Here is a 25,756-nt window from a genome sequence, read left to right as displayed (position 1 = left end):
AAGATGTTAAAAACACCTATAAACTTCTATTGAAGTGGGTCTTCAATAATCCATAATTTTGAGTTAAATGGAAAGTAAAACAGCTGATAAAAAAGAAAAATAATCCTCATGCACACAAAATTGGCATAAGATAACTACCGGAAGTCATAACTGGTCCTTTTCAAAACTTCCTCCAACTGCAATCTCTGGTCCTTGGATAGATTTTAAACTAAAGAACACAGTGTAGATAGAGAGAGGGCTCTACTATCAGTGAGGAAACAGCAACTTGACCAATGTTTATCCTCATGAGCCAAATTTGCTTAATCTCCAACTAGGCACTTTCCCTCATTTTTTTCCTTTTTAAAAAGAGGTTGGTGGATAAAACTCTGGGAAAATTGTAATGCAGAGATTACAACTCTGATCATCTGTGCTCCCCCATGCTGGCTTTTTGAAGACCCTTTGGAAAAATTCTAGGATGAGTTTCATCTGCAGGAAACGCTTCGACCCCTTTGTATTCAAACTTTCCCTTTGAACTCTGAAACCACCTCCTCAGCTTTCTTTTTTTTCCGAGCGTCCGCATTTGGTTAATTCACACAAATCTCACTCTTTGTATATCTGTCTTCCCAGTCTTTACCTTTTTATCTCTTTATCTCTTCCATGCTATTCTGAATTTCCCCACTGATCCTCCTTGACAGTCTCCTCCCCCTCCCATTCCTGACCACAGCCACACGTTAATAATAAAGCCTCCTTTGGCTCCACCACATCTATGAGGAAATCTTTTGGCAGGTCATCTGTGCCTGTCTGATAAAGAGCAGCGCATATGTTTCATTCCCGCCTCCCTCTTTGTCTCTCCACATTTCTTGACAACTATCATTCAATGCTGTTTGGCCCCAAAAAACACAGCTCGACCCATGTGGATTCAGGAAAGACTGAGTTATTTTACACACAACCACTGTGGCATTTAATGAGCCCAAACCTGATTAGAATCTGGGAGAGATAAATAAAATGCAACTTGACCAAATCAAGCCTACGGGAATTACAATAAATTACAGCCAGACTGGATCCCAAACTCATTTGCGGTGAGAGCAAAGCAGATCTGATCTGTGCCGTACACGAGCACATATATTTCACAAATACTTTCAAGAACCTAATGCCATTTGGGTTTAAACTAGAGCATGATTTAAATCACAAATAATTAAAGAAAGCTGATGAAATGACATTGTTTGTTCATAACTAATCAATATGGGCAAGTAGATAAAAAAGACTGAAAGAAAAATTCTGAAGTGCATCAGCGAAGACATTAAAGTGTGTCAGGCTTTCGCATAAATCTGACTTGAGGTTTAACTCGTGAATTAATATACAAAAGATCCAGCCGCGGTCCATCGGGAAAATAGGTTGTTGCCTGAGGAGGCAGAAGACAGAAGACAAAGAATCTTTAACATTTATCTACGAGGATGATTGTTGTAGTAAGTCTTCTGCCAACTCTCTGATTGCTCGTTTTGATTTCCATCAACTCCTGAATAAAGGCTCAGCATTTTTGCAGATATACACTTTTGAGGATGATTTTTAAAAAATAAAATCAGAGTATATAGCCTTTAGGTGTTAGTCAAATGCACATATGTGGTGTTGCATTTTTTCTGGTTGCAGGCTTGTGGAGGGACGTGCGACTACCTTATGGGACGTCATAAAAATGTTATGTACCATTGTCGTGACTGTGGTTAATGCATCAAAAACTATTTGAACTATTGATCCACCTGTAAGGCCAGTTGTGACCAAGGCATTAACTTTGAACATTTAGGTCCATCATTTTGGGAAAAGATTGATGCACCTACATTTAAATGTCAAGTGGGTCATCATAGTGAGGTCAAAAACACCATTTCAACATCACATTCAGGAAAAAAAGAAAAAGGGAGACAGACGTGCTGATTTTGCTGTGGCTCCTCATCGGCAGACAAAAGACGATTGCATGTCCAGCCAACCCCACCACCCTATCAACAATTAAACACCAACCCTTAAATTGAACACTAAGTGTCAGTAACCTAAATGAAAGACGGGCATTCAGTGATAAGACAGACAGTCAGATAAGACTGTCTGAAAAAAACAAACCAAAGAACCACTGTAGATCAACAAGGATCTTAGCGTGTAGGAGAGAAAGAAAGCCAGGGTGTCAAAGTTCTGAAGGAAATGTCTCCTGAGAGAAGTGAGGAATTTATTTATACAGAGAGACAGTAAGAGGAAGTTCTTTAGTTCCCATATGTGCGTTATTTGAAGTATCAGACAAGGTATCTAAGGATCTGCCAGTCATAAAAGGGAAACACGTTCTGCCAAGTTTCACGCACACATGGTAATAAACGTGTTGAAATACCAAAAGTCCACTGAGACGAGCTCACACTAAAGTACAGACATGAGGCAAGCTGTTCAGGATGTACAGTAGTAAACACACACATTTTCACGTCCACTAAAGAAGAAATACTCATTTTTGAAAAAAATGTCACTTCTTATACGGATTGGTTTTTGTTTCTCCTAAAGAGCATTATACTAATAATATCTGCATTTATATTGAATACAAAACATAGGAAAGAAAATAACATATAAAAAAAATAAACAATAAAAAAATGTCTTCCCATCAATTCAGCACCTGAAAACATGCTCAGAAAGTATTGACATTTGATATACAGCTGCACTGAAAAGGTCATAAAACTTGTGCCTATAAAACTATGGGCCCTTTGGTTCCTATGCTAGCTGAAGGTCCACCAGGGAGCACACAAATGATATTTAGTCTACCTGGGCTGACTCAGGTTTTTGTTGAATTTTCTGTGGAACGTTGTCTCTGAAAGTCTTCACTGATGCATGTCGGTTTGAATGGTATTGCAGAAGAATGTGTACACTTAAATGCACAAAATTAAAGGAAGGTTTAATAAAACGTGTAAAATAGAAATACAAGAAAGAATTTTGAAGAATGTTAATTGCCAAACTAGGCACACAGACACGCATCCCTGCTTCACATTTAAGCTTTCCAACGTAGGACATGAGACGCCTGGCTGTTATTGGTGGTGGTCCCTTTTCTCCACAGTGGGATCTGTGTTCAGCCATGTTTAGAGCCCCATTTGGGGCCAGATAAATCAAGCCGCTGTCTACCAGAAGCTTCCATTAGGGGCCCTGCAAGGCCCCTGCACGGCCTGTCAGTCACCTCGTCAGTCAGCGAGCCGCCCTCTTCCAGCGTTTGAACTCATAATTACAGGGAGACTCCGCTTAGTTTGGCCCGGCCTGTCTCCCTGGACCCCCACCATCTCCCAGACAAGCGGCACTTGCTAGCCTGACGCTAATGCTAATACTAACAAACGACATGCATTTGGCCTTCAGAGGAAACGGCATAGAAGAAAATATTTATGGAAACTGAAATGTCTCCCTGCTTTCTTTGAGCCCCTTTTGGCCTTCTCTTCACCCGTTTCCCACAAAGTCCTGTAGGGTTTAAATTTTCATACGTTTGAGCCACTGCGTTGAGTTCCACCTCAAGCTGGAGAGGTCAAAAGTTAGACAGAATGAAAAACTAATAGCAGGCCAACTTCTGCCAGAGGAGATTAATCAAGCGTGAGTAAAGGGGAGAGTGTAAAATACAGGGTCCGCGATAACTGATGGCTTTTTAAGCATTGACAGGGAAGGGAGGTGGAGGACAAACACACCTTCAACCAGGACAGGCAAAAAAAACACTTCCAGTGACCAAAGGACCTAGTGACTTTTGCCTATAGGTGATTTTTTTCTTTCGTACCAGCCTGACACATAACAAACCATCATTCATGAGTTCTGACTGATTCTGAAACTCATCAATCATAAGCAGCTGCTTGCAGCATTGGGTTTTTTCTTTGAATGTTAGCCACTCTAGTTAGCAGATGAAAAAGTTTCTTGAGTTTATATGTACACAAGTCAGATGTGGCTCACTAGACCTTTGGAATTCATGAATAAAATATAGACCTACACAGCCAGCATGAACAATGGAAATATTATCCACAGCAGCATAAATGAACAGCAGACCACAGGGTAATCCCACGGGGAGCTCGTTCCTCTTATCTCTGATGATTCGGCGGTGATGGCCGGCCACTGCATGTGCAGACACACACTGCTAACGAGGGGGAAATCCCTCCCTCCGCATCGGCCAAGATTGATGCTGAAAATGAACCCAACAGACATTCTTGCGAGCCGAAATGAAAGAGGTGCCTGGTTCACCAACATTCCTGATTGGCCGCACATTCTTTTACCACCGAGTCACGCCTTCATGAGGTAAACGTCCATACATTTTTTATCTTCCATAGTAAAACAAAGTTTTGACCAGCAAGGGGTTTCAACTTGAAGAGCAGATACTTTTAATTTCAAATCTGGAAGGACCTGTAAGCATAGTGAACTCCACTGTGGCTAAATGACTTGTGACGCTTTGTTGTCAACACCTTTTTTAGCTTGACAAAAGTTATGTTTACATGTTTTTTAAGGGAAAAATTACGACCAAGAGCAACTAAAATTTTCAGAGACAAAGAATAACAAAGAGAAGATTTTGAACGACTAACTCATGTTATCTTCTGAAAAAGAAACTTATGAAATAAAATCCACTCAGCTAAAATAGAGAGATGAAATAATCAGATTAAAGTGGAAATGTTATGCTTCAAATTTAAAACCCCATTTAAACAGAAAAACAGCAGGATGTGAAGTACCCTCATCTTCTCCGTTATGGTAGCCAAACTGCTGATTTAGCATCGGAAGCATGACTCTTAAACCTGACATGAATTATTAATTTAACGGAGCCATCACTCTTCCGACCAGTCATTGATAGCCTCCATTATGGCCAGCGTGTATACATTACAGAGTGTATAATGTGTCAGAAACTTCCCGTATATGAGCCGCTACATGGTGGGAAGAGAAGAAAATGGAGAAAGAGAGAAACAATGTGATAGATAGGAGTGACAGGACAAAGCATTAGCATGAGGAGGTAGGGGCATCCTTCCACAGCTACCATGACATACCACAATGGCATCTGGACAGGTAAAACAAGCTACAGACGGTCAGCATTGTCAGCCAGAAGGTCATACAAGTACTTAAGTCATGTTCACTGTTGAAGACAATATGATCACTTCTAGTGAACAACTGCAAACAACTAATACCCCCCTCAGAGGTGGTAAAACAACCAGAAACCAAAACATTTTTAAATACAAAATTAAACTTTGCATTTGACAGATGTTTTTGCAAAAAATTTTGCTGCGCTGGATAGTTTTTTATTTTATTTACTTTTTCCATTTAAGAGAAGTATTTAGGAGAAATACTGGGACAGTTTGTGCTATTAAGGTCATTGTAATATTTCGAATCATTTTTATAGAATCCAGTACATTTCTAAAAGTTTTCTTTGTATGCACTTATTTGAAAAAAAATTGTGAATCTTTCAGTGGTGGAATGGGACATCTTCGAAATTGACACAAATTATATGGATTTTGTGTTTTTTTTATGTAGTACTTTGTCGAGGGGGAAAATAAAAAAAACTCTAAATAAAAAAGTTGATCCAGAGGCTTAGATCAGCCATTGTTGTTTGAAATCAATGTAAAGTTATGATTGGTGTTTGAAGCGCATCCTCATCTGTCTATGAAGACTCTCATTCATCCAGGTTGGTTCCATTGTAGTAGGTTTAGGGGATGTCATTTGGACTTGGTTTTAAAGTTAGAAGACGTTTCACCAATTCTGAATTAGCTGACTCTTCCCCCATGAGCGCATATATACCAGCTCATCGACCAGCTAATTCAGCCTCTTGGATAAGAGGTGAAACGTCTTCTAACTTTAAAACCAAGTCCAGATGACAGCCCCTAAACCTACTACCACTCATCCTCATCTGTTCTACACCATTGGTTTTTTATCTGGGTTTGATACTGATCATTTCTTAACAAATGTGTTTTTAAACCTTTAGTTGTTTCAACATCAATTTATGGCCAAGAATTGCTAATTTCTTTGTTGAAAAGGTCAACAAATGTGATGGAAAGAAGGACGGAGAAGAAAAATGTTATAGAGCAGAGAGGAGAAGAGGTGGCTGTCTTGGAGCAATAAGAAAAACAAAAGATCAGTAAGAATGAAGTGAGGAAAACTTTGAATAAGATGAAGAGCAGAAAGGCAGCTGGTCCTGACAACATACATGTGGAAAGGAAAGGAAGCACACCTGTGGAAAAGGTGGCAGCAGAGTATCTGACTGGACCATTTAACAAGATTTCAGAGAGTGACAGGAATGGCAGAGGAATGGAGAAGTGTACTGATGCTAAATTTTTAGGAAAAAGGGAGAAATGCAGAGTTATGAAAACTACAGGTAAATAAAGCTGACGAGTCACACAATGAAGTTATGGGAAAGATTAGTGGAAGCTAGACTAAGGTTAAAAGTGAGCATTTGTAATAACCAGTATGATTTTATGACAAAGAAGGGTACCACAAATGCCATGTTTGCTTTGAAGATGCTTCTGGAGAAAAATCTTTAAAAGTCAGGTCTGAAGGTCAGTAGAAACTATATTTTGTCTTTGTAGATCTAAAGAAAGCCTATGACAGAATGCAGAGAGAGGGGATGTGGTTGGTATGGGGAAGTCTAGAGTGGCAGACAAGTACATTGGTGCTGTTCAGGGCATGTATGAGAGCTAGAGGACAGTGGTGAGGTGTGCTGTAGGTCTGACAGAGGAGTTCAAGGTAGAGGTGGGACTGCACCAAGGATGAGCTCTGAGCTCCTTCTTGTTTGTTGTGATGATTGACAGACTGGCAGATTAGGTAAGACAGGAATCTCTGTGGACCATAATCGTTTGCAGATGACATTGTGATCTACAGTGACAGCAGGGAACAGGTGGAGGACTATCTGTTGAGATGAAGGTCTGCTCTGGAAAGAAGAGGAATAAAGTGAGCTGCAGAAAGACATACCATAGTATGTGTGTGTAAATGAGAAGGGCCTGAAGTGGAACAGTGAAGTTAGAGGGAGCAGAGGTGAAGAAGGTGAAGGACCTTAAGTATTTAGGGTCAACAATACAGAGCAATGGAGTGTGGGAAAGAGGTGAATAGGGGTGTGGAAGCAAGTTTGAATGGGTGGAGGAAGGTTTTAGTTGTGATGTGGAATAATAAAAAAAGAAAGGTGTAAATGTGGTAAGAACAGCCATGTTGTTTGTTTAGAGACAGTAAGTTACTTTGGGGAAGCAATAGAGGGGTGGAGCTCTGATCAAGAGCTCATAGGTTCCTGCTTCTTGTGCCAATGTGCCAAAGTGTCCTTGGGCAAGTCACCGAAACCCAAAATTGCACTTGGTGGTCTCTTTTGCGCTTTGCATGGCAGCTCTGCCACCATCCATGTGGGAATGTAGGTGTGTATAAGTGAATGGGACTTGTAACTGTAAAGCGCTTTGGGCCTTAATCAAGGTAGAAAAGCGCTATATAAATATACACTTCTTACAATTTACAGTGGCTCTGAGAAAGAGACAGGAAGCAGAGCTGGAGGTAGCAGACCTGAAAATGTTGAGACTCTTAGAGTACAAGGCTGAACAGGATCAAGTATGAGTTCTTTAGAAAAACAGCTCAAATGTTTTAGAGAAAAGTGCAAGGAAGTACATCTGAATGGTTTGGATATATTGAGAGGAGGGACAGTGATTATGTTGCTAAAAGGATGCTGAGGTTGGAGCTGCAAGGAAAGAGTCCAAGAGGAAGACCAAAGAGGAGCTTTATTGATGTTGTAAAGAAGGTCATGAGGGTGGTTGGTGTGAGTGACAAGGATACAGAGGATAGAGTTATATGGAGGTGGATGATTTGCCGTGGCAACCCCAAAAGGGAGCGGTCAAAAGAAGATTGCTATAGAAGTATGATCACAATAAGTGCTGTTGATTAAATGTTTTATACTGAGGACATTCAACAGAGCAAGTATATTAACATTTTGGTTGGGTGTGTTTGGATCAAGCTCTCTGATTGCTTATCTTGGAGAAAGCCAAGATGACCCGAGGTGATCACTGTTTATTTGAGTTTAAATGTCATTAGGAACTTCAGCAAGTTCATTCATTTCCTCTCATTAAACTCCACCAAGTTTAAGGACCGTGCAAAGTTAATTTGAATTGATATGATGCGTTATTAAGGAGCCATGTCAAACAGAGACTAACTGATCACAAAGATTTACACAATGACTTGCTGACCGCTTTATAAGCTAGTGAACAGACAATTCCACTCAGCCTCACCTTGGAAGCCAACTGAAGGTGTTTGACCTTGAATTCAGCCTCTAAACTAAACACAGGAGCAAGAAGGCATCAACTCACATATAAATTATTCATTATAACAAAAAGTTAAAAAAGAAATATAGTAGATGAAAACTGACTAAACTTCAACAGCACAGATGATAGATCTGCTGTGCTTTTGTGAGTTGAACTCACACAATATCTCAAAGTCTGAACTCCCAAAGCACTCATTAAAGGTGTCACAAAGTATTCTAGATGTCCTAATGTTTTACATACTCCTTCACTCCGAGCCCTAAAAACTCAAATCGGTCCTCTGAAACATAAATGCACCCACAGAGAAATGAAGTGATGACGAGTTAGTGTGGATTTATAGTGTGAAGTTTGTATTCTGGTGATTTATAGACTTCCTCTGTTTAGATGATTAGCTGTGAGCTCACACCCATTTGGACAAAAAAAAAAAAACACTTGTGTTTTAACAGAATTGGAAGGTGGCTGATACACCCAACCCTCTCCTGTGCAGTTACAGATAAGTATTTGTGGATGACTGTGGCTGTGGGTGCAAAAGTATTCACATAAAAAATTTCCTCCTAAATGGTTTCCATCATTCTTGGTCATTTCTATAGTGGTATCAACCCAGATAGGATTTTATGGATTTATGAAATTCCATCCAGAGGTTGAATCATCACAAACAATTTCTCTCTACATCTGGTGTTCATGAGGAGTCCCACTTTGGACTAGATCGGTGTTTCCCAACATTAAACTGTATTTTGTTTTTGTCATCCTACCCTGTTAAAACACACCTGCCTTTGAGGACTGCTATTATCAGGCTTCTGCAGAACTTGATGAGCTGAATCAAGTGTGTTTTAGCAGGGCAACATGGAAAACCTGCAGGACAGTGTTCTCCAAGCACCAGGGTTGGGAAACACTTGAATAGAAGAACTTCTAAGTGAGTCCCTGACCTGGTTGTAAGTGGCATCCAGCAGGGTGTCCAGGTTCTGCAGCGGTGCCGGCGTTTTGTCTTTGAATCGAGCAAGCAGGCGACGCTGAATGGCTCTGAATTGGGCTGCCTGATCTGAGAGCAGATCTTGATATCGCTGAGAATTGACACGTAGCTACCAAAGACAAAGAAGACAAGAGCTTTTATTACAGTCTTTCATTTTTGTATAATCATCACTGTTCTCTCTTCTTTATGCTTGACCTCTATGTTTTAGATGTGGAGCTTTTACCTGAAAATGACGGTCCACAGACAAGAAGTAGTCCTGAAGTGGCAGAGTACCACTGAAGCTTTTCTTGAAGTCTTTGATTCCCAGTTTGGAGAAGTGCTGATCAAACCTCTGGACCAGTTCTTTCACCACCAACCACATGTCCTCGAAGCTGTCACTTTGAACTCGGTAACGCTCTGATGAACAGACAAAGTTAACAGAGGTAATATTCAAAAGCTGAAACCATCTCAAACAGATGCCTTTGAATCCAGGGCTGACTCATCCGAATCTCCATCTTCTACAGCTACTTTTTCTAGACCATCTACCGTATTTTCCGGACTATAAGTCGCCCTTTTTTTCATAGTTTGGCAAGGGGTGCGACTTATACTCCGCAGCGACTTATATTAGAAATAAATTGAAATAAATACATTGTTAACCCTCCTGTTATGTTCATTTGTGAGGAACAGAGATGATGTTCCTGGGTCAATTTGATGTATGAGGTATGTTAAGTGTTAAGAGTATGTTAAGTGACTCAGAGAATCAGCAAACCTTTTTTTACAGTAAGATCTTGAAGACTAAAAACATAATATTCTATTTTCCAATGATTTCATAGATTCAAAAATGCAATAAAAATGACAACTGTTTCTACAAATACAGGATGAAAACAGAGTATAAGTTGGACAATGATGCTTCATGAAAGGAATACATAAATCAGTATGAGAAAGAATTACTGTGAAATTATGAGATAAACAGTCTGCTATGATTGTGTCATATGAGTTTGTGCAAGTTATTAGTTCTTGGTCTCAGATTTTGTCAAATAAATTTCCCGTCAAAATGCGACTTATAGTCCAGTGCGACTTATCTGTGTTTTTTTCTACTTTATAATGCATTTTTGGGCTGGTGCGACTAATAATCCGGTGCGACTTATAGTCCGGAAAATACGGTATATTGTAAAAACTTGTTTGAAGTAAAAATGCACAAAATGTCAATTAGACAAAAAAATCATAAATCAGGTAACGGGCATATTTGTAGTTTTAAGAAAATCATTAACCTGACAACATGTGAAATTTTAACTGAATAATAGAAGTTAGTTTGGTTTAATGTGGTGCACAGACAGCTTTTGGTTATTTGAACTGTCAGTAGTTTTGAAACAATATAATTGTTCTATATCACTTTTTTTGGCAAGGTTATATTTGTTCTGTGGCACAATTGAGAAGCAGCTCATTGCTGTCACTGTTCTCACTACTGCTAGATGACTTCTTGCTGTGAACAAACACACACATCATGTTCATCTAAAGGGATTTCCCTGGATCTCAATACCATCGAGACCTGCCACCTGCTCCCCAGGAGAAAGGAGAAGGATAAATTAGCGATCCTCATCAGTTTTGTGAATCACAAACACAAGCTAGCTTTGATGACCCAAAGGAAACACCTGAAAGGTTCGGCTGCTTATCTGAACGACCATCTGACCAGAAGGAATGCTGAAATCTCAAAACATGCACGACTTCTCAGGAAGCGTAAGCTGATTGAGAACACTTGGGTTAAAGGCTGCAGGATTTACGTCAAACCGCTCGGTCCAGAGGACCGGTCCAAGGTTCTGGTTGTGAACACCATGAAGGACTTTGAGAAGTGTTTGATCACGGTCGTCTGAAACAACATGGAGTAATAAATCAAAGAGCCAAATAATTTCAAGAAATATGACACCTGGAATCATCACTTTCTCTGTATGTCTGACGTAACCTGAATAACAGCAGAGCTCTGACCTGCAGACAACTTGACCTCAACTTTCACCGTCGCTGATATCAGCTGAAGAACGATATGGACCTGAATCTAATGTCTGCAGTCATAACATCGAAGAGAACTATAAACTCTGTTTTGAACCCAGAAGAACGGCTGTTATCAGTAAAAGAAGAAATACCAACCTTAGACAATCGACAGTTATGGACCCTTTTTACTTTTCCCCTACAGCATTACTTTATTATAAAAAATATATATATATATATATATATATAAAAAAAATATTAACAAAAGTATAACAAATGATTAATCACTTATTGAAAATTGTTAAATTGATTGACTTTTAATGATATTACTTCACTTTCTCCAAAAATTGATACATTTATTCAAAAATCTTTCCTAATGTAGCATAATTTTGCACATGTTTTTAACTTTTGATACTTGATGAAATTTTGCTATGAAAATTCCTGAAACAGTGTTGTGTCTACTTTACTGATATAGTATTATTTTTTATTCATATGAATGGCTTTTATAAGTAACATAATCTGCATATATTCCAGATGACTGATCTGCATTTGCCATGTTGATTTCTAAAATAGTTATTTTTGATGTAATACTTAAGTAATTCATCTTTGTCATGTGCTTTATCGATATCTTATGATTTTTAATTCTGTCTGATAAAAACTGGGAACTGGATATTGATAAATCATGTAATAAAATGGTTATAGTATAACAGGGTGGGATTATATAAGTTCGCTTCCTTCCACTCCCTTTCAAGCAATACTTATTAATATGTCTAATTATCCTAAGTTGTGTTGTATCCTAAGCTGTTGTGTATTATTTCTACTTAATTGCTTGAAATAAACCATTTCAAATCAAAAAAAAAAATGTTAAAGTAGATAGTGGGACTTGAATGTCAGAAGGCAAGAAAACAAAATGGATGTATTCTTTCCTGTTCTCTGAAATGTGTCATTATTTAGCTGATGTCTCACTGGTCAAACATCAGTTTTGGCTGACAAGCACACTTCCTGATGGATTTGCTTCCTCAACTTACCTGAAATGCTTACAGAAAGTATGTGTTGCTGTGTAATTTTCTGACTATTTTCAGACTAGAATGGATTCAAAACTGAACTGTGGGAGTTTTAGACAAAAATAATCAACCCTTGAGCAAGCTGGTGAAATTCCATCCCTTCTACTTAGCAAAGTATACAAAGGTGTCACTGGGAATGATAATTGTAAATTAGGTGTGAAATCACTAAGGTTTACAGCGCAGCTTCATAAGGAGGGAAAGGAGCTAATCATGTCTGAAGAGCTGTGATGTTTGTTCATTTGTTTTTATAAGGGAAACAAGCCAGAGCGGTAATAAGAAGCGCTGCTGGGAGACTTACGGGAGGTCTTGGAGGCCAGCATGGTGACTTTGGCTCCTGACAGAAACTGGAAGGCCAAACAGGTCCCATCCTTATCTTCAGCTTTTGCTGAAAACTCTACAGAGGGAGACAGAGGGGAATAAAAACACTGAGATGAACAGATAGGACAGTCCCTCATGTTACAGGTCGCCATATAAACAAACGTGATACAGTCACACTGTTTACAAAGGCAACGAGTGCAGGCTCTCTCGAATCTCCCATCACAACAAAAAGCACACAAGTCTGAACACAACGTTTGTGTTCAGATGCCCTGACGGATAACTGTAACCGATGCTCAGATAAATCTAAGAGAAAACTGGCTGACTGTGCTGAAATGCACAGCATCGCATGTAAACACATATACTTGAATAAATTCCCAATCCCACTTTTTTGAATTGTTTAGTTTAAATATTTATCTAGGTTTACACAAAATGGTTTCATAGAATCAGAGCTTTCTCATATTTCTTTTTAACTGCAGGTCATTTGTCCTCATGAGACCCTGCTACTGATTATAAGACTCAGCCACAAGAAGAACAGATCAGAATCAGAATGACTGGTCAGACATGCACCATAACGTCTAACTGTAACATTCACACTTAGGACTAAATTACCTCCTGCTTTTGTTTTGTTTTGCAATGTAAAGTTATGACATCACCATCCAAAAAAGTTAATTTCTGGCTTTGCCACAAAAGTTTTGGAAAAAGAGAAAATAAAAACTTGTATCTTATGTGTCACTGCTTTCATGTCTTTTACAAGGGATTTGGTATGGTTCAACCCTTGTGCTATCCTAGGCACTTCAACATTGGGAGTGGGATCATCTCGACCCACTAGACAGTGCGCTAAACTTTTTTTCTTCAATGATTTGTGATCTTCACTGGTGTCCATGGGTTACATGAAATCCTCTTCACCTTTATCAAGGTAGGGATAACACATCAATGTAGGGGTGGGGTCAAAGGATAGCAAAAGGGTTAAAAATAATCTATTGATGAGCACAGTCTGACCAATCTGTTCTTCCACTTGTTAATGCTTTGACATTTAAAAATGTAAAAGCCGTATTTGCTCTGTGGCCTTTTAATGCACATTTGAATAACATTATATGCATGCTCTGAGGGGGTAGAGGAATATGAAAGCTTGGTGCCATAATTGCGTAAAATTGTAAGAAAATGTGCAGCTAATCAACCCATTCCAACCTATGTGGAATCGCCCAAAGTGAAAAGTCTAAATACATTGATCCTCCTGAATGTAAGATTACCAATTATTTCTCTGGTCAGTCACACATAGAATTTGTTGCTCCTACTGACTCATTGACTCTAAACTGAGATTAATTTGAAACCAGTTTAGAACAAATGAAACCGCTCCCCTTTTTTGAAATATGTTCAATAATCGAGTAAGATGTGAAATGAGGTGCTGCAAGTCGTGTTAAGAAAACAGTGATTTCCTGCTGACATTTTGAGACAAATTTGGAAATCCCTTTGCAAATCCCTCAGCTTTCTTTGGTTGCAGACTCTACATTGCATGAAAATCTTTATAATTTGGAATCACGCCGAACGGATGTTCCATGAATGTTGTGCGGACTCCAGCTGAAAGTTCAGCTCAACTATACCTGCAATTAAAACACATTAAACATTTTCACATCTGCAATATCAGATTTTTGTTTCTGTCAGCAATTAGTCACAATTTAGTATTTCTGTACATAAACCAAGCCTGAAACTATATGTTAAAAAAAAAATCACTATTTATATTTTTACGACAAAAAATGAATAAATTATGACCATCAGTACTTTTCTTTCCACACATTTTGTTTTCCGACAATATACTGAGACAAAACCAAAAAATATAGAAGAGTGGGCATTTCTCGACTATAAGCGAATTTGTGTGGAATTTCTTCTGCACATAGTTTAATATAATTATTAATATCATGTCAAAGATTTAGTTACAAAGCTGCGTTTGGGTTTACAGAGCTGTGTTTGCTCAGGAACTTAAGAACAGCTTAGTTAAGTGCGCCTGGATGTGACAAAGTGCTTTTACCCTGAAAAATGGAGCTGAGGTCAACTGGTGGCTGATTGGTGTCCACAGTGATCTTGAACTTGGTGCTTTTGGCTGGAGATGTAGGTACACACACCAAGGCCAGAGGAAGAACGAACCTGGACTGAAGAACCCTGGGGCACCCTAAAACAGTAAACATACAAGCATGAAGGAGTTCAATTTTACCAAATATCCTTATGATAATCATCATTTTCTATCAATGACAATCTGACAATCTATCATTTTCTTTACCATTATTGCATTTTTCCTGAAAAAGTCTACCTTCCCTTTAGTGCTGTAAATTGAATGAGGTTGCTCGTTCATGAAGCAGACGTTGTTAACATTTGCTAAGAAAGTCAGCACTGCAGATGTTCAGATTTCAGACTACCCAAGAGAATTAGGACCAAGAGACTCAACATCAACACTGTGCATGTTTGAGATCTGAAAGGGAAGTTTTGTGAAAAGTAGAGGAAAATGTTGAGAAGAAATATAACAAAATGTAAAAATATGAAGGGAGGCAGTGAGAAAAAGTCAATGACAACTATGTTCTGAGCTTAAACAGTGCTGAGCTTGGCAGAAATCTACACTTAGCTAGAATAACAGAATGAAGGAAAAGAGGGATCTAGGAAAACAGTTGTTAAGGAGATGGAGCAGGGGAACCAGAGGAAAGGGGGTGAGCTAACAACAAGAGAAGCAGAAAATGTGGGCCGAGAAGGAACCCCAGTGGAAATGAACCAGCATGAGACAGAACGAAAGCAAAATATTATGAGAATTGACAGATGAAAAGAGCGTAAGAGACAGTTTAATTATGGAAAATTCCCAGTTATTACAGATATTAATAATTGCCCACAACTACTGTGCACTTTTTCACTCTACACAAGCCGGTATTGTGCACTTGTGTAAATAATTCAGTTTGGAATGAACATATGAACTGAAGCAGACAAAGAAGTAGGGAAGAAACAAAGCCAAGAAAAACTAAACACCTGCAAAGCTATGAATGGGTAAAAAAAAAAAAAGGATTAAGTTCTAGAACAGAAAGAAGGATGTGATCCTTTTTCTTCACATTTTACCCAAGTATCGATCAATTGTCATAGATCAGTTAAACAACAAAAGGACAACTTCCATCACAAAACAAGAGGCTCCATAAGAAATTGTGGTTATGCAGTAAGTTTATTCTGTTTTGTCAAAAGTCAGCACCTCTTCACCATGTCAGGTTCTACAATCTCTAGAAACGTTTTTAACAACTCAGACCCTAAAACATGTAGATTTGGTGTCTTCCCTAAGGGTCCTTCAAGAGAGAGCCTGTGGGATGGAACCACCTACTCTCTGCCTGAGCCACAGCTGTCCAGTGCAAAAGTCAGAAGTGTGAAGCGAACTCTGGCTGCCAAAATCTCAGTTCTCAGTGATCTTGATGCTTTATTGTTGGTGGCTCACATCCATCTTTCTGCTTTTCAGCCTCTAGCTGGCTCCCAAATCGTTGGTGTTTAATTTCCGCTCAAACAGGTGAGCTCAGCATAAAAGCCATGCTGAAAAATTTGGATCATCTGACAGTGAAAATATCCACATCTGCTTTAAAACAATACAAGATCAAGTTTTGACTCTTTCTGAAGGAAGTTTGTCATTTTGTCATCAACCTTCCTTAAATTTTACCCAAAATGGTTTACGTAGTTTTCACCATCTGCTCAACATCAAAAAGATCTTTAACACAAAGGAGAATTTTCCAAACTGTTCTGCTTTGTTGTGACTTGAATGTGATTCTGATCTAGGTTGGCATGAGGTAGATTGATGAACTGCCTAGTCCTAGAAGTCTTAAGCTTGCCCAGGTTATATTTCATAATGCAGTCAAATGAATAAAAGCCTCAGCTGTCTCAAAAGTAGTAAAACAAATATTGAAAAAAAAACATTGGAATGCTTTTGCAAATGATTGCTATGTAAACATCTAGAGTTATGTCAGGGGAAGAATTTTGTGAAACTTTTAATATTTTTTAATGTTTTAGTATTTTCATCCAGACTCTGTGCAATGCCAATCTTTTTTTTTCAGAGTTAACACAAATAACACATATACACTTTCTTTCTTCAGCCTTAAAAACAAAAATTTTGAGTTTGACCAAAAAAAAAAAAATTGTTCACGCAGATCCCCATTTTTTTAATAGGCAAGATAAGTGCCAGAGTTGGGGTTGCACAGCTTCAATTTGGTGTTTAAATATTCTTTTAGAAATAAACTTTTTTTGTGGATACTTTAAAAAAGTTGACAGACTAAACATTTCTTAAATACATGTCAGGGACCTTAAAATATCAGAGTTGGACAGAGTAAAACTTTTTTTTTTAATATTCAGTGGTTTTATTTGGCCAAAAAAATTGTTACTGGACAGAAACAGTCCTTATAAACAGTGTGCTGTGCATTGATACCAGCTGATAAAAACATACTATTGCTACTCAAGAGATTAATTCACAATTTTATAGCTTGTTTTTAAACAAGAATAATGGGAAGTTATGCTTTTATCATAAAATAGAATTTTCCATCCATCGCCTACACCTCCCTAATGCCGTGCAGGGTCATAGGGATGCTGGAGCCTATCCCAGCTCCTGAAGGGCAAATCTACTGTTTGACTAACAAATTTGTCAGTTTTTCCAACCTTGTCCTGAGCTTTATTCTTGTTTGGCTCTCTTCACTGAATGTTTTCTTTACAAAAAAAACAGCACATTTACTCTAATCCAATAAGATCAGACGCTGTGACCTGTGATCTCCCTCCCAGTGGCTGATGCAGGAAATGAGTCCTTATCACCTTTGAATCAAAACTGACCAGCGCTGCTGTTGTACTTCTGCTGGCGTATCGAAGGACTGAATCCAATTAGCTGTAATGTGCCGGTGTGTGTTTGTGTCTGTGGTGTGTTGGAGACGGAAAGAGAGACAAGGAGCAGAGTTTATTTGAGTAGCAGACCACTGTCCAGGATCAGGTTCTTACCACAGCTGCACTGATGTCACTCTGTGTGTGGGTCTTAAAAATGTGTGGATACTGCATGTGAAGCCCTTTTAAAGTAAATGTAGAGCACCGGGAAGATGATGAAGAGAAAAAAAGCAAAGCACACTTCAGATGTGAAACACATTTGGTCACAAGCTGCTATTGGGTTTTCCTTAATGTAAATAGAAAGATATATCGTTCCTTTAAACAGGCACCAAAAAAGACTCAAAAAAAGTAGCTGCCAGACACAGCTAATCAGATGCACCTAATAAACCATCCCCATTAGATACCTGGTTTTGTGTCAACACAAGAAGTGAATCATGAACATTGCTTTAGAAACTTGACTGATTTTTAACTTCTACGCCAAACAAGGTAAAGTACATCATTGTTAGATCTGAAACAGTTACTTTAAAACACTTAAGACCATGTTCCCAGAAATGAATGTCTGACAGAGCTAATTACTAAAGCCTTAGTCACATGCAGCTATACTGGGTGTTGACCTGTACAGGTGCTGCGCTTTTTGGGATTCTTCAGATCCGTAGATGGTTATAGAGGGGAGTGCCGCATCTTAAGGGTGGGTCTTGCGGTTTCCTTGGGGGTCATACGGCCACCTTAAGGGACGTCATGCAAATGGAATGAACCATTGTTGTGCGTGTTGTAAGTGTATCGCAGAGTTTTTGTGGGCCAATATAAGTTATGCGCACTTATGAAATACTAGGAATGCTGTCATATGGTGCCCCTTACGTCACACTGTAGTCATTATTGAGGTGTGCGCCCTGGTTCCTCTGATCTCGTGAAAATGCTGCAAACACTGTGCAGATGATACCCAAGTGCCTGTAGGACGCCTGTAGCATGCATACACAAACTACAATCTGATTATCTAATTTCTTTAACAGTTAGGTTTCATGCAGGAAGCACACACTTATCACTTAAATAGTACTAACGGGCAGTGCCCATTAAAAAATACGTACAACATACCTGCATCTCACCTACTTCACCATTACTTACCTTTACATGTTGTATAAGTGTTTGCTACGACCTGCCACCCACAGCATGCCCATAGAAAAAAAGATGCATGAACATTTTCACGCGATGGGCCTACCGACCGATCTACAACCTTGATATTCCATGTGGCCGCCTGCGTTCCCTGTACAGGTTTGCCCATTTTTCACCCACAGACAGCATGTATCCACCCGTAAGGGCAGTTGTGACTAACACTTGAGTCTGACAATGACCTCAAAAAGAAATAATTTTCCCACTCCTCAGGGTTCATTGAGTTAAACGCCAAAGAATAATCTTGTGTAATCTAAGGTTAATGAAAATGTGACTAGAAAAAAAGGACAAAAAGTTATAGTAGAGTTGGAAGAAGAAGAACTTTTGGTCCACAAGAAAGCGGTTGTGAATGGCAAACAATCCGATTTCAGAAACTAAAAAAGATCTTTGACAAAAGACTGAAACCTGCATGTATCTGGACGTGGCATACAGAAACAGCCAACTGCCAAGCACAGTGGTGGAGAGGGCGACAATTTGAGTTTGTTTTACCACCTTAGAACCTAGACACCTTGCAGTGACTGAGTTGACTTTGGACGTCTCTGCAAAGGAAAATAGTCTTGAGGTCTGAAGTGAGGCTTTGAGTGACAGCTAAGAATTCCTTCACACAGGAGACATTGACAGCATCACACAGAAAACATACTTCATATTTTTGCAAGTTACACTGGTTGTGCAAGCCATTAGATCACTGTGTGTACTTAGTTATTTAGGAACTTCCTACTACGTTTAATGATAATGGCACTGTAATATTTGTGTCAAGAGGCATCTGAATCATGTTAGGATTTGGAGAGGACTAGATGTTTTCTTATTACATCCACTATGTAGTTCTATACTAGTGTGCATGATATCTGAATCATTGTGTTTTGCTTTAAAGCACAAAAACTTTGACTAAAACAAACCCAAACAGAAAAATTAGGTAAGCCCTTCAATACTATTTACTCATATGTGTACAATTATCCTTGGAAAACCTAGTTGGATACAGCTACATTATAGCTGTCTTAGTAGTATCAGAATTGGTTTGATGTCCATGTGTTGGTTGGGGTTAAGCACTGAGTTCTTTATGTTTGGGGGAGGGGGGGGGGGGGGGGGGGGTTAATGCTTGAAAACTATCCACAAGGGAGCACATAAATAAAGTCATGTAAATGTGTTTGCAGCCATCTGTGCTGGAAGAGGACTGTAGACATGTTTGAAAGCGCATGTGAGACAGATTGGGTTTCTGTGTGAACTGCATCAAGAATAAAAGCACAAATGCACATTTACATTTTCCATAGAGTGAGGAAATGTTTCAGTGAGTTTGTAGTGGCCCTTGCCAGGTATCACATAACAGGCACATAAGCACAGAGCAGCAGTCTTTTCCTCTGTGTGTTTGGAAAGTATTTAGAGTGCATTTCTAAGTGTTTAAGGTGGTGTTTGGAGTGGTTCTCCTAAAAGGCAATAATAATTTAACATACACAGAGTAAGGTTCTATTTGTTCTAATCTATCTAGCTCTGCTAACATGACACTTACCTGTAGGATTAAGCTCTGCAGAATGGAAGGAAGGAAAAAAGTTGATTACAAAAATATTAGGGATCACACAAATGTATACAAACAGAATTGTTCAGCACTGACTGAGAACAAAGAAGAAAAAAGTGAACAGTTGAAATTACTCCATGAAAGTCAGGAAAAGCTCAGGTCATGTTACATAAAGTCAACATGTTCTAAAACAAGTTCACACCCATCCATGCAATATCTAAAATGAGCAAAAATAAAAAACGTTTAGAAAAAAAAAGTGTTTTTTTTTCTTATATTTTTTGCAAAAGATAAAAGTTAAACAAAATCCCTGGAAAGACCAATTTGCAACGTTTTCTGAGTCTTTTTTTGTTGCTTTCTTGCAAAACTTGGATGGGACATTAGAAAGTAACTTCCAGATGGAGGTTGTATGACAGAACAAGATGAATAAGATTTGTAATTGACCATTAAAACAGCAACCTATTAAGATTGATATGAAATCAGCCCTGCAGACAGATATTAAAAATAAAAAAAACGGAACAAACATATTTATCACTACAAACTAATCAGGATATTACAATTGAATTCTGGTGCCTCCACTTTTTTTAAAAGGCATTGTAAATTATTCATTATTGCAGTGATTGATAATGCATGAAGTTTTTACATGTCCACTGGTTTCGGTTGTGCTTTATTTATTTCTGAACTTGGCAGCGCAGCATCCCCAAATGATGACAAACTATGGTCAACCACGCAATGTAAAAATGTAAGCAGCAAGTTATGAACATCGATTATTTCACAGTCTATTAACATTGTTGGGCCAAACATTCAAGCTGCACAACTTGAATAGTCATGGTATAAGGTACAGCTTCAGTTCATAACAGTTTCTATAAACTACAACACAAAAACAAAAATCTGTAAAACTTAGAGACACTGGTGTGTAAGCAGTTCCTTTGGTTTAATCTAAACTTTGACTCTTAATGTGTTTAAAACACCACACCTCCTGATGCCCCAAAGCATGAGTGTAAAAAAATTGGGTTGCATTAGTCTGCTATAAAAAATGTAATGTTATGGAAAATGAGCATACCCTGTCCAATTCTTAAACTCAGATGTATGTTTGCTTGTTTTTTATTTTTTTATTCAATTCACTCAATTCAAGACAACACAACCCCTTATAATATAGGCTTTTTTTTTTAGTTCAGAAGTATCATTTTTTTTTGTCTTAAATAAAATAAAGACATCAAGATGACAGCTCTGCTGCCTAACAGTGGTGTCAACCTATAATCACTAGTAGCTATGAGGGGTTCAGTGTCTTGGCAAAAGAGACTTCGACACACAGCTGGACAAGACTGGAACCAAACCTGCAATCCTCCAATCAGAGGTGGACCACTATACCTCTGCACCATGGCTGCATGATTCAAGGGAGGCAAGGCGGAGCAAAACAATGTGGTCTATGTAGTCCAGTGCATTCAGCTATATAAAAAACTAAACAACCCTTCCCTGCTTAAAAGGATGGCTCATCACAGAAGAACCTCAACATCAACCCACCATTCAGTAGTTCACCTGCACCTGGAGGACAGAGGACCCTCTTTTGAAGGCAAAAGTCATATTCTGAACAGAGAAGCTGGATCATTTGAAAGAGGAGTTCCAGGAGTCCATCTGGGTCCAAATGGAGAAAGATTTTCTTAACAGAGGTTGGAGTCTGAGAAGTTTTCTGTTTTATATATTTTATTCCTGTTTTGACATTTTTGCCCGGAAGACTAGAATCCCATTCACACACAATAAACTAATAAGTAACCCACCTCTTACTCACTCTGAGACCCCACCAATGGACTCTGGCCGACCACTGTAATAGGCACGGGGCCATTAACATTTGCATCTGCTTCCACAACATCGTTATTTAACTTTCTGCCACACCTTTATAGTTGTCAACCAGAATTTCCTTCCATTAGTTACAAAGGAAGAAGCTTCCAGTGAAATGTCTTTTAGATCAACTTTGAAAGTCCAGCGTTCCTGAAGACCAGAATCCTGCAATCTCTCATCCAAGTTTTTTCTGCTCTGAGATTAAACCATTCCCTCTGATGCTTCTCTAACCTTTAGGCCACCGCAATAGAAGTCTGTGAGATTATGCCTTGATTTGATTGGTTGAAGAGGATTTCCTGTAAAAGTGAATGAGAAGCAGATGGCGGGCTGCAGTCGAGGAAAAAGCTCTGAGGCAGAGAGTCACAAGTTCACGTCTTGTTGAAAGTCACGCTTCCTGATGTCAGTCTCTCTTTCCTCTAAAACCTCAGGCTCTGAATCGTTCTGCACTCGTCTAATAAAATGCATTGACATGTATTTCAAGTACTAATCTACAGATGATGAATCATTTAATAAACCTGAAATAGTACAGAGAAGAAAAAAAACAATGATACCATTCTATATTGTTCTGACAAAACAAAGAAAGGTTAAACAAGTTTAAACTTATTTAAATAAATCATCTTGATGACTCCGATTTTGTTTTTACTGTATTTAATTTTATGTATTGTCTGCCCACTTTATAGAGAAAGGTCCGTGAATCTCATTATAACATGTATAATGACAACAAAGGCTTTCTTCTCTATTCTAAAGAAAATTAAGATATAAATATGAAGGAAATGTATGGCAAAATTAAAAATTAAAAAATTAATTAAATAAAAACCAAAAAAAGGGGGTCAATGAGGAATGCAGACTTGCATTATCTTTAAATCTCTGAATTTATGAAGTTATGAGATTAAAGTCGGAATTATTTTAGCAAAAAAGATGCCACCTCTCATCATCCTCTATTTTTTATCTCTTTAAAATTAATTTTCTTCAGCACATAACTAAATAAACAAAAAACAAACTAAAAAACTTCTCAAGCATTGTGTTCTGCAGTGTAATTGATCTGTTTGGTCTAAACATCTAATGTACTTTAAATAAAACATAAAACAGGACTGAAGAACATCCCAGCAAATTCAGCTGTGAGGGTATTCTCTACTTAAAAATATTTTTCAATCCCATTTTTTGCCTGAACTGCACCATGGTGGATTGCTCCTCCCACCTTTGTTGATTCTCTGCACACAAGCACTGCATGGGCTCCACGGTAAACTCAGGGTTAAACACAATGCAGCATGTGTCAGTCAGCTAACTATGATCCTTGTTTCCCGTTTCCAAGTGCACAGTAAAAGTAGCGTCTCTCATCGCTAAAAAGGAAGAATGAAAGTTTATTGAGCGTGTCTTTCTTTTACTGGTGTTTAACAACTGCTGTCTAAAAAAACGCTCTGTGGTCATCCGAATAACGATGGACATTGTAAAAGGACAATGATCCACAGCAACAAAAGCAAAAGACAGGTTTCTGTATTTGGTCAAACTGAGGTCTCAAACACAATAGAAATGCATGTGATAGATGTTGAGTGCCAAACATAACCTTAAACTGAAGCACGGGTATTGATGTTACACTCAAATGGGAAAAGGTCAATATAAAAGCAGTCCTTTTACTTTTTTCTTTTGTTAAACAAGGACAAAAAAATAAAAAAATATAATTCGACAGGCCTTTTCTGCATTTTACACACACTCCCCTTCCCATGTATATTAGTAACAGAAGCATGTTGCATGGAACATGTGAAGCATTTAAGCCTTTACAGCTTTTAATGTTTATACAGACTGACAGATTGACATTTCAAGAAAAAAATATAACCAAAACAAAGGAAAACCTTCGTATTGATGGCTGAACTACCTCCAATACATGGTCAACCTTAAACCAATAAATCCCTCTTATATTTTCATACTAAGTAGTATTATTTAATCCTAAAATGCTAACTCCTGTCTGGGGCTCAAATTACCCATCAGCCCTGCCAAACAAAAGAGAGAAAGCAGGGCTGAAGGAGAGAAAAAGAGAAAAGAAAATATTAAAGAAACACAAAAAAGAGAAATGAAGGTGGAAAAGGAAAAGAAGGAAAGAACTAACAAATTAATTTTGAGTGAAAACGACACAAAATACCAAAGAAGGCTCTCAGGCAAATGCACATTAACACACCCACAAACACACACACATCCACACACACACACACACACACACAGGAGCAACTGTAAGACAGCTGCCAGCCAGTCTTCAATTTGTCACTTCTGTTCTGGTGGAAAATTTTGGCTGAAATGACCCGTTCACTTGTGTGGCATAAATCAGCTTAACATTGCATTTCTATGAGCCACTTACACTGATAATTGATTGATTCAGAAAGTATTCTTTTGTACAAAAACTGCATATAAATTATTCTTTTTATCAAGCTGCAGCAATTATGTTTTTGTCTGGGACCATGGAACCCTGCTATCTCAGTCCTTATTCAGATTATGATAATAAAAAACAAAAAAAACAACCAGAAACAATTTTGGGGGAGGCAATGTATGACAAACCTTATGAATCTAAAAACAAAACCGGGAACTTCAAAATGTTATGAAAATGACTATATTTCACCCAAATATCTATCTACATGATTTTAGTTTCTTTAAAAGTCCATTAATTCCTTGGGGGAATATTGTAGTTCAGACAAAAAAAAGCAGTGGTCTGCCTTAAATGTTTGTGGTTTAATTCCAAAAATCTCTTTGTGTAAAGCTACAGATGCATTGGGTATGTGACGGACGTTCAAGAACGCGTTAAACATGAGTTCTTAAACGGTCTTAAGCCCATGGTGTTCACACTGGACAAGCAGGGAGGGGATTCTTTTGCCATCTGCACCAGGCTATTTCTTTTGGAGCTCTAATCTGATATATGAAAGACTTGGTGTCATATACTTCAACCACAATTGATCATTTCTCCTTTGTGATTAATTTTCAAACGGTTGACATTTCTGTGAATTAAAAAGAAACCATCCATACGTCACTACCAAATCTGAGCCCCTTTGTATGTAGAGCCTAAACTTGCGTTGCTACGCGTAAAGGTGAGAGTTTTGAACGGAAAATCAGAAACAGCGCATTCATGCACAGGCGTTTACATAGACATTTCGTTGAAAGTGTTCACTTGAACAAATGTTGCCGCGGGTGGTGTGAACGTAGTTTTACAGTCCATGTAAGAATCACCAAAAAATTTATGAGCGCCATACTTCCACACTTCTGTTGCTGTTGGTAAAGACTTCTATCTTTAATGCTACAATAAAAGTTTAATAATCTTTTCAGCAACAAAGAAAAGCTTTATTTTTTATTTTTATGACAATGGTGGCTTCCAAAACAAGCAGCTTATGCAAACAATAGGAAATTTAAAATAAAGCAAATCTTGACATTTACCCCACACAGACTTTACGCTTTGCTTCAATGATTATTCAAAATTAACTTATAAAGAACAAATAAAGACTTGTTTTAAGAGATTTAACGTGTGCTTTAAAGTCAGATATGTTTTTTCTTGCATGATTAAAACTATATTCAAATAATTTTTACATTATCTTTAAAGCACAAGTATCAGGTCATAATCGTTTAACCCTGTAACACTGGAGGTTTCGCTCGTGACACATAAATGACATACGCTCTTCGACATGCCATAACTTCTCAACCGTTCATGCAATCAGTGCGAATCAGTTGATTCTGACGCTGAGAAAAGTGGCTTTTCATATCAGATTTAGAATACATTACGAAGGTAAAAATCAAAAATCTTTTTTCTGTGGCAGAATTAGCTGATTTACATTGATTGAGTAAAAGGTTGAAGATTTAC

General features: G+C 38.2%; 1 protein-coding gene across 2 annotated transcripts in view; it reads right to left on the bottom strand.

The window, feature by feature from the left end:
* Positions 1-25,756, bottom strand: part of bbs9 (Bardet-Biedl syndrome 9) — a 175,618-nt gene that overhangs the window by 109,184 nt on the left and 40,678 nt on the right. Inside the window, exons 15-19 of one of the 2 annotated variants that reach the window (XM_004078331.4) lie at positions 20,080-20,094; positions 14,563-14,703; positions 12,517-12,612; positions 9,416-9,588; positions 9,149-9,301 (exon numbers count right to left, since the gene is read on the bottom strand). In XM_004078331.4, the coding sequence (XP_004078379.2) occupies positions 9,149-9,301; positions 9,416-9,588; positions 12,517-12,612; positions 14,563-14,703; positions 20,080-20,094 (578 nt within the window). The remainder of the gene's footprint in view (positions 1-9,148; positions 9,302-9,415; positions 9,589-12,516; positions 12,613-14,562; positions 14,704-20,079; positions 20,095-25,756) is intronic. The other variant, XM_011485713.3, reaches the window with a different exon arrangement.

This window comes from Oryzias latipes, chromosome 16 (assembly GCF_002234675.1).
Source record: "Oryzias latipes chromosome 16, ASM223467v1".
NCBI lineage: Eukaryota > Metazoa > Chordata > Actinopteri > Beloniformes > Adrianichthyidae > Oryzias > Oryzias latipes.
This window is presented reverse-complemented; position numbering and strand designations above follow the sequence as displayed.